The sequence below is a fragment of the Gigantopelta aegis genome, chromosome 14 (assembly GCF_016097555.1).
Source record: "Gigantopelta aegis isolate Gae_Host chromosome 14, Gae_host_genome, whole genome shotgun sequence".
Lineage (NCBI taxonomy): Eukaryota > Metazoa > Mollusca > Gastropoda > Neomphalida > Peltospiridae > Gigantopelta > Gigantopelta aegis.
The window spans coordinates 6378745-6391323 of NC_054712.1; the positions used below are offsets into that span (position 1 = coordinate 6378745).

The 12579-nt window shown below is 36.2% G+C and overlaps 1 protein-coding gene across 2 annotated transcripts in view; it reads right to left on the minus strand.

Moving 5' to 3' along the window:
* LOC121388592 (GDP-mannose 4,6 dehydratase-like) overlaps positions 1 to 12579 on the minus strand; it is a 52965-nt gene that overhangs the window by 32480 nt on the left and 7906 nt on the right. Inside the window, exon 4 of one of the 2 annotated variants that reach the window (XM_041519994.1) lies at positions 10778 to 10792. The exons of the other annotated variant lie outside the window; for it this stretch is intronic. Coding sequence (XP_041375928.1) covers positions 10778 to 10792 — 15 coding nt within the window. The remainder of the gene's footprint in view (positions 1 to 10777; positions 10793 to 12579) is intronic. 2 annotated transcript variants of the gene reach the window in all.

The window sequence follows — 12579 nt, forward strand, 5'->3', positions numbered from 1 at the left end:
TCACCATAGTGAAGGAGAGAAAGAAGGAAAACAATAAGGTCACCATAGTGAAGGAGAGAAAGAAGGAAAACAATCAGGACACCATAGTGAAGATGCATCGCTGGAGAGAAAGAAGGAAAACAATAAGGTCACCATAGTGAAGGAGAGAAAGAAGGAAAACAATCAGGACACCATACTGAAGATGCATCGCTGGAGAGAAAGAAGAAAAACAATCAGGTCACCATAGTGAAGATGCATCGTTGGAGAGAAAGAAGGAAAACAATAAGGTCACCATAGTGAAGGAGAGAAAGAAGGAAAACAATAAGGTCACCATAGTGAAGGAGAGAAAGAAGGAAAACAATCAGGACACCATAGTGAAGATGCATCGCTGGAGAGAAAGAAGGAAAACAATAAGGTCACCATAGTGAAGGAGAGAAAGAAGGAAAACAATCAGGACACCATAGTGAAGATGCATCGCTGGAGAGAAAGAAGGAAAACAATATGGTCACTATAGTGAAGATGTATCGCTGGAGAGAAAGAAGGAAACAGCAAGAGCACGGAGATGTTGTTTACTTTTGACTGAGAGAAGATCACATTTAAAGTACTGAATAATGGATGGATGGATGGATGGATGGATGGATGGATGGATGGATGGAATGAATGAATGAATGAATGAATGAATGAATGAATGAATGAATGAATGAAGTTTATTCTGGACCTCATTAAGAAAAGAATCATTAAAATACTCATGAAATATGTAGTAGAAGATATTTTGTTATTATTTTAATAATTTTAAAAAGTCTTTAACTCCTCTAAAACCAAATCTACATACACCACCTGTAAGTGTATCCTGGAATAAAACTAAATATTGTTATACACCTTCCACTTTGTGAAAGCATGTTGATTTTCAAAAATATATTTTATCCGGCATAATTTTTCATATTTTTAACACCAAGAACATAGAATATATATATATATATACATGTAGTACTTTGCTATGTAGATCAAGCACAGAAACGCCAGACAAAAGCAAACAAATAGGAAATTCCAATACAAGTAGTCAGCTGTTTCAAAGTCACATTTGCCTTGTGAAAATAAAGACTATTGAATATCAATAGAACCCATACGTTCATGTTCACGATTAAGACAGGACTTGAACTTAAGAATTTGTCTCCCACAGAATTTCTAAAAGAATTGCTATGGGTGAAACGGCCCACTGACAGCAATTTCTAAAAGAATTGCTATGGGTATTTCACGGCCCACTGACAGCAATTTTGAGCCTGCCTATGGCAATTTTTTTAAAAGTGACATTTGCAGCAAACAAATATGACTGAAATTTCAAACATTCAAATGTTAAATATTGGCAGATAATGTACACCAGGTGTATGATGGGTGTATGATGTGATCAGCTCGGTGCATGTACAGACATTCCCTTTCGGTTTCCATGGTAATGCTGATCCATAGCTTCTGTGCTATGACTTCAGTGGACTTGGTTTCAGTTTGGAGTTTTCCTTCTTCTAGGAGAGTTTCCTTACTAGGATTCTGAGCCTCTCCAGTCCAGTTTGGAGTTTGGAGTTTTCCTTCTTCTAGGAGAGTTTCCTTACTAGGATTCTTAGCCTCTCCAGTCCAGTTCTGAGTTTGGAGTTTTCCTTCTTCTAGGAGAGTTTCCTTACTAGGATTCTGAGCCTCTCCAGTCCAGTTTTGAGTTTTGAGTTTTCCTTCTTCTAGGAGAGTTTCCGTACTAGGATTCTTAGCCTCTCCAGTCCAGTTTTGATTTTGGAGTTTGCTTCTCCTAGACAGTTATCTTTCTTGACTCTGTCCGGTCCATATTAGTCTAGTCTCTACCCTTGGACCGTCCAGTTTGTGTGACCCTACCAGGAGCTAATGCTCCAGCTGGCATAGTTCTCCAAGTCATTGAGACATGCAAGCTGCCTCACCACGTCAAAGAATGGACCATGAGATAGGTGGGTGACCCTACCAGGAGCTAATGCTCCAGCTGGCATAGTTCTCCGAGTCATTGAGACATGCAAGCTGCCTCACCACTTCAAAGAATGGACCATGAGATAGGTGGGTGACCCTACCAGGAGCTAATGCTCCAGCTGGCATAGCTCTCCAAGTCATTGAGACATGCAAGCTATCTCATCACGTCAAGGAATGAACCATGAGATAGACCATGTGTGTATATTTTGCCATTGTTGAGCTTTACCAATGGCACAAAAGTGCCATCAATGATTCTCTCTACCTATGGCAATTTATATCTCTGCAAAGCCAATTGCTGTCAGTGCCATCGTTAAGTTGAAGCCATGTTAAGATCATGTACATGTGGCAAAGATCTCTCATACACACTTTAATAGCAACTGTCACTGCTACAAATAAAGGATATCAATCTCATGGATTTTTAGAATATGATATTTATGTCAATGAGTGATGTGTGAAAACTATAGTTTTTTTACACATCATGAGTTGACATAAAAATCATATTAAAAAACCCCACCATAAAATAGTCTATTTATCATAAAATAAATCGTAATTTTTAACGATGTATTTCACTTTCTGTTAATATATTTTGTTTATTATATCAAAAACATGTAATACAATGATATATTTCTTCCTATGGAACTTTTCCAGAAAATTTACTTGACCACTGACTTTAAAAAAGAAAAAAAAGAATAAAAATTATCTTTACTTAATTAAATTAATAATTATTTAATAATACTGCTGTGCAAACATACACTTGTACCTGACAAAGCAATCCTCCTAAAATACCCAAAATGAATCGAAAGCCAAGTTAAACTTTAACTTAACGACAGGACTTCGTGTCATCATCATTTAGCTTCGTTTTCAATCAGTTTTATATATTTTATCATAACTATTTCTTATAGATATAATTGTTTAAATTACCTCCTCTTTTTTTTTCAAATATGATCAGATGCATTGGTAATCATCAAACTTAAACAGGAAGAATCGACACTGGCTTCAATAATTAAAACGTAATAATTTACTAGGGAGATAACTGAATCATGAATTTGTACACAAAAATATAAGTATGATTTCTATATTTTCACTGTAACTAAAATACAGTGAAAAGATGACTTTTCACTGAATATCACTTTTATAGTTTCTGTAGAACTATATATTTCATCATTATGTATGTAATGCAACAACATATTTGTCAACTGCTAGAAACATGTCGCCTTGAAATTTCAATCTGTTTTGTGTTTTTCTTTTTAAAAAATAATAAATAAAATAAAAAAACACATTTACATGTATCTGGTAATAAATCGGCAATCTCCAATCAATGTGCTGTAATGGTGTCATTAAAGAAAACAAACATTAATTTTGAACTTGACCTAGCACAATTTCAGGAAAGTGATTTTCAGCCTGCCACAATTTTGTTTTTGACAAAGAATGAGTTTTTTAAAGTTTTTTGTTTTGTTTAACAACACTATTAGAGCACACTGATTTATTTAATCATCGGCTCTTGGATGTCAAATATTTAGTAATTCTGACACAGTCTTAGAGAGGAAACATGCTACATTTTTTCCATTAGTAACAAGAATAAATTTAATATGCAACATCCCACAGACAGAATAGCACATACCACGGCCTTTGATATACCAGTCATGGTGCACTGGCTGGAACGAGAAATAGCCCAATGGGTCCACTAATGAGGATCAATCCTTGCACATCAAGTGTTTTACCACTGGGTTACAACCCGCCCTTTGACAAAGAATAAATCAGTGTACATGTTTTATGTTATAATAAATACTGTCAAAAACAAGATGAAGAGCAAAAAGCTAGTTGTAAAAATAAATATCACAAAGCATATTATGCATTTTGAAAAGCTTCTTTTCTTTTTTTGTTTGTTTCCTGCTTCTTGTCAATTTCAAATGTTAATATGAAAGACAGTCTACAAATACCAATTATAGACATCGTTACTAATTACAACAAACGCTCTCTTTTTTTAAATTGAACACGAAAATAGAAAAGAAATTCTATTTCCAAAACACTTTTTCAGTTCTTTGACCATGAATCCAAATGGAAATTGACAAAAAGCAAACATAGTGGAGACTATTTTACCGCTGGAGTTTGTAATTACTACTAAGACATCTAAAGTAAGATCATGAATTATTACATACCAGTGTAAGATATTACTCATGTCATAACAATTACTCAATATCTAACTACTGTAATATTGCCACGCACAGACTGGTGGGGTAATTTTTTTATTTAAATGACGTCGATATTCGAATGTCGTTACTCTCCCTGCAATAAAATAAACTGGGTGCATAATGCGACCGTTTTCTGAACACTAGAAGAAATTGAGTGCAAAATTGCTGTTGAAAATGTTTTGCTCCAAGATTATTAACATATCTAAGCGTGTTTGTACAAAATAGTATAATTTAAATGTGTACCATTATGAAATATGGCCATGAATTGAAATTGCGATGATAGGCCGTTATATTTGGGCCCAAGGTGTATGAGCCAAAACAATGTGGTTGACCTGCTACTCTTTTTCTTACGGCCCTATGTACAAATTGTTAGCATCACATCTAGTCAATCTCATTCACTAAGCTGTCTTTACTAGTCCAATCAACCATTCAGTAATTATTGTGAATTTCAAAACCTTATTAATGCAAGCTTTGCGCCAAAATATAAACTGTACTTTGATGACGTCTCGTTGCTCACTGTGACATTGTTTAAGTTTACGTGTGACATAGATCACTTGCTGACCCAATTCATGGAAAAATAACTTGTAGGAGGTCTCGACATCTGCTTACTTCTACGTTGTGGCTTGTTTGCAGTTGGTTTGTAACAAATAAGATACTAAATTAGCTTGCCTGTCATACCATTTTCATGAAACTCGTGAACAGTGTTTGTATCACTCATTTTCGCTCATTAGATACCAAAAACTGTTCACTCATTTCATAAAAATGGTACGACATGCACGCTTGTTTAATATTCTATATATACTAACTGAATTGTATTTACCAAGTTAAACTAAATAAGTGTATGATGTATTGACTGAAGTGTCTTTATTTACTACTAACTTAAACTATTTTTAAAGCATATGATGTACTGACTAAAGAGTGTCTGTTATGACTACAAAGTTTCAATAAACAAAACAAATGATTTTCCTACCAAGTTAAATACATATAAGTGCAAGATGTATTAACTGAACATTTGTAACTTACTTGGTTATTAAACTAAGTGCACATGATGTATTAACAGGCTGGTAGATTAGAGACATAATCTTGCAGCTGTTGCCACATACATTTTACGATTATTGACTTTTTCAGAAGATTATAAATATATACTGTATGTATAGATGAAAACAAGCCCAAAAACCAACAACTTAAAAAAGGCATCAAATAATAATATCCCACTGCATAATCAGGTGACATTCATTAGGGTCTATGCTACCTATATGTTGTATTCAGCCGTAACTGCCCCATTTTATAAAAACAAAATAATAGCTCGAGTACTCTTCTGTTTGAGAGCTAGACGGACATTTGGACGGTTATGATCATTCTCTCAGTCAGAGTCTGTAACGTTAAGTCTGTAACGAAAACATGGAATCTCTGCCTACCACCAGGTAGGGAATGATTCCTGCTCCAATACAACAATAACCCTATGTTTGACATTACATACCATTACACTAATCATTTCCCAGTTCGCTGATAACAAATATTTCACATATTAATAATCACTGCTACACACACTGCAGGAAGAAACCTGTCAGCACCTACGTAGTTAATAGGGGTGTCACAATACACCTACCTCACGATACGACTCGTATCACGATACACCTACCTCACGATACGATATGTATCATGGCACATAAGCCACGATACAACTCGCATCACGATACACCTACCTCACGATACGTATCATGATACTTAAGCCACGATACGACTCGTATCACGATACACCTATGTAGTTAATAGGGGTGTCTCGATACACCTACCTTACGATACAATATGTAACATGATACTTAAGCCACGATACGACTCATATCACGATATACCTACCTCATGATACAATATGTATCATGATACGTACATAAGCCACGATACAACTCGTATCACGATACACCTACCTCACGATACGTATCATGATACTTAAGCCACGATACGACTCGTATCACGATACACCTATGTAGTTAATAGGGGTGTCTCGATACACCTACCTTATGATACAATATGTATCATGATACTTAAGCCAAGATACGACTCTTATCACAATACACCTACCTCATGATACGATATGTATCACGATACTTAAGCCACGATACGACTCGTATCACGATACACCTACCTCACGATACAATATGTATCATGATACATAGCCACGATACAACTCGTATCACGATACACCTATGTAGTTAATAGGGGTGTCTCGATACACCTACCTACCTCACGATATGATATGTATCATGATACATAAGCCACGATACGACTCGTATCGCGATACACCTACCTCACTATACGATATGTATCATGATACATAAGCCACAATACGACTCGTATCACGATACACCTACGTAGTTACGGTAATAGGGGTGTCACAATACACCTATCTCATGATACGATATGTATTATGATACATAAGCCACGATACGACTCGCACCACAATACACCTACCTCACGATACGATATGTATCATGATACTTAAGCCACGATACGACTCGTATCACGATACACCTACCTCACGATACGATATGTATCATGATACTTAAGCCACGATACGACTCATATCACGATACACCTACCTCACGATACCATATGTATCATGATACATAAGCCACGATACGACTCGTATCACGATACACCTACCTCACGATACGATATGTATCATGATACATAAGCCACGATACGACTCATTTCACGATACACCTATGTAGTTAATAGGGGTGTCTCGATACACCTACCTTACGATACAATATGTAACATGATACTTAAGCCACGATACGACTCATATCACAATACACCTACCTCACGATACAATATGTATCACGATACATAAGCCACGATACGACTCGTATCACGATACACCTACCTCACAATACGATATGTATCATGATACATAAGCCACGATACAACTCGTATCACGATACACCTATGTAGTTAATAGGGGTGTCTCGATACACCTACCTACCTCACGATATATGTGTCATGATACATAAGCCACAATACGACTCGTATCACGATACACCTACGTAGTTACGGTAATAGGGGTGTCACAATACACCTATCTCATGATACGATATGTATTATGATACATAAGCCACGATATGACTCGCACCACAATACACCTACCTCACGATACGATATGTATCATGATACTTAAGCCACGATACGACTCGTATCACGATACACCTACCTCACGATACCATATGTATCATGATACTTAAGCCACGATACGACTCATATCACGATACACCTACCTCACGATACCATATGTATCATGATACATAAGCCACGATATGACTCGTATCACGATACACCTACCTCACGATACGATATGTATCATGATACATAAGCCACGATACGACTCGTATCACGATATACCTACCTACCTCACGATACGATATGTATCATGATACATGTGTACATAAGCCACGATACGACTCGTATCACGATACACCTATCTCACGATACGATATGTATCATGATACATAAGCCACGATACGACTCATATCACAATACACCTACACTGTACATAGTTAATAGGGGTGTCTCAATAAACCTACCTCACAATACGCTATGTATCATGATACATAAGCCACGATATGATTCTATCACGATACATAAGCCACGATACGATTCGTATCACGATACCTCATTCATGGTGTCCCCCCCCCCCCCACCCCATAAAACAAAAAGTTGGAAGCATAGGCGAAGTGATTTAAAAATAAGAAATAAACATGATAAAGTGAAACACTGAATAAACATAGTTTTGTTATAGAAATACCAACATCCTAGACACACTGACATAAGCAGGAATGTGTTCTCTTGATGAGTAATTAAGATATGCATTGATACACAAGCACAGGTATTGTGTACCGGATCACCAGCAGTGCTATCATGATGCATCCATGTATCGTGACATCCCATGTATTTAACCAGAACATTGACACCAGACTTGAGAGAGTGATCATAACTGTCCAAACGTCCATCCATCTAGCTCTTGAATAGCAGAGTATTCAGGCTACTACAGACAGTGACTTGAATTCTGCCAATTGACACTTTGTTTTTAAATATTATATTTACAGTGAAACCTCTCAAAACCGGACCCTCTATAAACCGGAATTTCCTCAAAACCGGAAATTTTTCATGGTCCCTTTTTAAATATCTGTACATAAGAGAACATTTCTAAACTGGACACCTCTTATAACAGGATTTTTTACTTGGTCCCAAGGGGTGTCCGGTTTAAAGGAGTTTCACTGTACCAGGTTGGCGTTTCTGCTAATGGACTATTAGTCCCAGAGTGCATTATTAGCTGCACTGCAAGTTAAATATTGCTGTGTATTAATACATATAGGTTATTACCAGAGTGTTTTTCGGTATCGTCAATATCATATATTAGGAATAAAAATTGTATTATGCAAGCCTCTGGCGAGCATAATACATTATTTTTATTCCTAATATGATATTGACGATACCGAAATACACGAGGGTAATAATCTCTTTATCATATAAGCTCAAGCTTAATACAACGTTTTTGTAAACTGTACACGCAACTTTTATTCCTGTCCGCCATTACTAGATATTCAAATGATGTAAGAATATGTAGCGCAGTGTATTTTTGAATGGAAATGACGTCAAACTCGAATGACGTCATTTTGGATGTCCTTACATCAAAATAAACTTGTTCCTAATGTTTTTCTGCTTTCAGTGTCAAATTGCCATTGAAATGTTTTTATTTGATGACTGTGAATGCATACGTCAATTATGGAGTGTCACCCAAGTACGTTTGCTTAAATGTCAATAAACCTAGTGCCAAGACCTTGACTAATTTACATCTAATTTGCAAAGTTATCAAATTCTTAAAGTATGTGATCTGAAAAATATCACATACTTTGATTGCACTGAAAATGTAAGATATTATATGATAAAAAATATTACATTAATAGTTTCAAACTGAGTGCCTGCCAGCACACTTTTTTAACTACTTGTTAACTGGGGCTTCCATTTGTGTGGAAGACCTGGTTGGCCGAGTATTTACGGTTGCAGGTTTTCAAACGCCCTACAAATCGGTGCAGTGGGTTCGAATCCTACCAACTGACACTTTCATGTTTTTTAAATATTCCAAATCATACATGTACTTCATATATTACTGCTGATGAATTCAGGTCAAGTTGGTGATGACCTTCGGTCCAGCGTGTGCAAAGCATCTGTACTAAAGGTGCATTCTCAGAAACAAACAAACAAACAAACAAAAAAACATCTGTATGACTGGTCGACAGCTTATAATAAAGACATAAGAATACAACTGTTTTCGTCAAGATGTCATAAGAAATACTGATGCAAGTCTGATTCGTTAAGAACTTATGGTGACAAAAGAGTACATTTTGATTGGTCAAAAAACATACAACGTGATTGGTTGAGTTTAAGACAAGACAGTGGTATGTTATCTGACAGTTTGCGAGATTATGATGAGAATAAAACAAAAGAGGAAAGGAATGTTTAATGATGTCTCAGCACAAAACGAAGTTGCATCAGTTTTATTGTTTTATTTATTTTCTTGTTTTCTTTTTGGTGCTGGTCTCGGAGGTGCAGTGGTTAATTAAACCAGCAGACATAAGGCAGGTAGTAAGGTTCTGGGTTCACAATCCAGTACCGGCTCTCACCCAGAGCGAGTTTTAACGACTCTGTGGGTAGGTGTAAGGCAACTACATCGAAATCTCTCACACAAACCACTGACATCTAGCTCTCTGTCCTAGACAGACAACCCAGATAACTGATGTGTGTGTGTGTGTGTGTGCCCAGGACAGCGTACTTGAACCTTAATTAAATATATAATTAGGCATAAAAATAAGTGTAAATGAAATTACTCTTCTTGAACTAGTCTCGGGGTAGTGATGGGGAGCCAGAGTGACAGCTCCCCTGTTGAACTAGTCTCAGGGGAGTGATAGGGAGCCAGAGTGACAGCTCCCATTAAATGTAGGGTCTCCACAAATACTCGGGCGCGGGGCAAGTCTAGCAAAACTCAAGTCCGTTCACTGGACCCGAGTACCCGTGCAAGGAAGAGCACTCTCATTTAATTATATTTTGTATTTCATTTTGCCGTATGCTTTCAGCTGGATACATTATGGAGCTATGAGACATAGAGGGAAAACAAAAGTGGAATGTGTGGAATAAAATACAATAACATAATTTGGCATGTTCAGTGCTGGAATCAAGATGCATAATGCCAGTTTCCTCAGGCACTACTTAAATGGGGAGTTCTTCTCTCCCATACATACATTTGGTCTTTGTGGTAAGTTCTTTGATTCAGAAATTAATCAAAATAGGTTAAAACTAAATTATACTTATTCTAGAATTATTTGCACTAAAATGTTAGTATTTCAATAATATATGTATATATGTATATATACTAAATGTAAATGGCAAATTCTGTTCAACTATCCTGGGGGGGAGGGAGAGAAGCAAATGCTATAATTATGTAAACAAAAATATTTCACTTTCTACAAATTGCAAAGTGAGATTGCACCATTAAGGCAGATTTCAAAGAAAAATAAATGGAAGCCAGTATTTTACAACCTATTATAGAATGTCCACCTCTGTATACTTACATCTTCCTACATCAGCTAAAACATTAACAGAACACACACAAAGTTAGTCATATATAAAACACATTCCTACATCAGCTAAAACATTAACAGAACACACACAAAGTTAGTCATATATAAAACACATTCCTACATCAGCTAAAACATTAACAGAACACACACAAAGTTAGTCATATATAAAACACATTCCTACATCAGCTAAAACATTAACAGAACACACACAAAGTTAGTCATATATAAAACACATTCCTACATCAGCTAAAACATTAAAGTTAGTCATATATAAAACACATTCCTACATCAGCTAAAACATTAACAGAACACACACAAAGTTAGTCATATATACCCTTGTGCAATAAAGTGATTTCATGAACAAAAACATGTCATGGCTAGCTCTGACAATCTCCACGTTCACCAATTGCACATTTTAAGAAGAACTGGTCATTTTTCTTTGGGGGGGGGGGGGGGGGGGGGAGAGGGGCTAAAAACAATTGTGAATAATTGATATTTTGTTGGAAAATAGCTACAGGTGTTACATTTTTAAAAGATAATTTGGCGAAATTTTTGGATCACTCAAAGCTAGCCCTGACATTTTCTTTTCAACTGAAATCTGAAGAGAATAACAGATACATAAAACATGCAAGAAATTTATATAAAGTGTAACATGCTAACTACTATTCAAAATACTCAGATGATTCAGTGTTTAAGAAGGAAGGAAATGTTTTATTTAACGACGCACTCAACACATTTTATTTACGGTTATATGGTGTCAGACATATGGTTAAGGACCACAGAAATTGAGGGAGGAAACCCGCTGTCACCACTTCATAGGCTACTCTTTTCGATTAGCAGCAAGGGATCTTTTATATGCACCATTCCATAGACAGGATAGCACATACCATGGCCTTTGATGTACCAGTCGTGATGCACTGGCTGGAACGAGAAATAGTCCAATGGGCCCACCGATGGGGATCGATCACAAACCTATTGCACAACAAGCGAGCGCTTTACCACTGGGCTACGTCGCGCCCGTTCAATCTTTAGGAGTGAAAAATCTCATCAAACTGGCTGACTTTACAGCCATCAAGTCCGACGTCTCCTAGAACGTGTTTGACATTAATAGTACTAATACTAATTTAAACTGACAGACCCTAGATAGCAAACACTATGGAATATCTTTCATTATTAAGAGCCATTCTTGGTAATTGCAATCAGACATTACTTACATTTTACTGTTTAGATTATCTACATGTATTTCTGTACATCAAAAGTGTTTCTCCCCATCTTGGTGTTTGTAATACCACAAAAGACATTTTTTTATAGTTTTGGAAATGCACATAAATGTATTTCTGAGAATTAATAGTTATGAAGTCGAGCTCTAGTCTTAACTTTTAAGGGTACTTTCCCATTTCAACATCAGACTCTTGTTTTACTCTATTGTAATGTTATCCAAATGTGTTACAGGTTTAAAGATTAACCAAACTTTGTGTCCATTTTCACACGTTGAAACTAGGGTCTGCCACTTTAAAAATGAGCCAAGAACATTTCAAAATTTGAAAAAGTTATATAAACAGATAGAAACAAAATCCACATAGAATATATAATTATCGTACACCTCGACTGACTGTCACATTTATCCTGAAAGATATTAAAATAGAGTGAACCATTGATAGATCTAGATCTACAAAGTATGCCATTTTCAAAGTAGCTTTTTGGCGCATTAATAATCAAATAAATTCACCAATTATACAACTCGTATCCTACGTAATGCATGTCAGAAACTGACAACAACCAGCGACACTTAC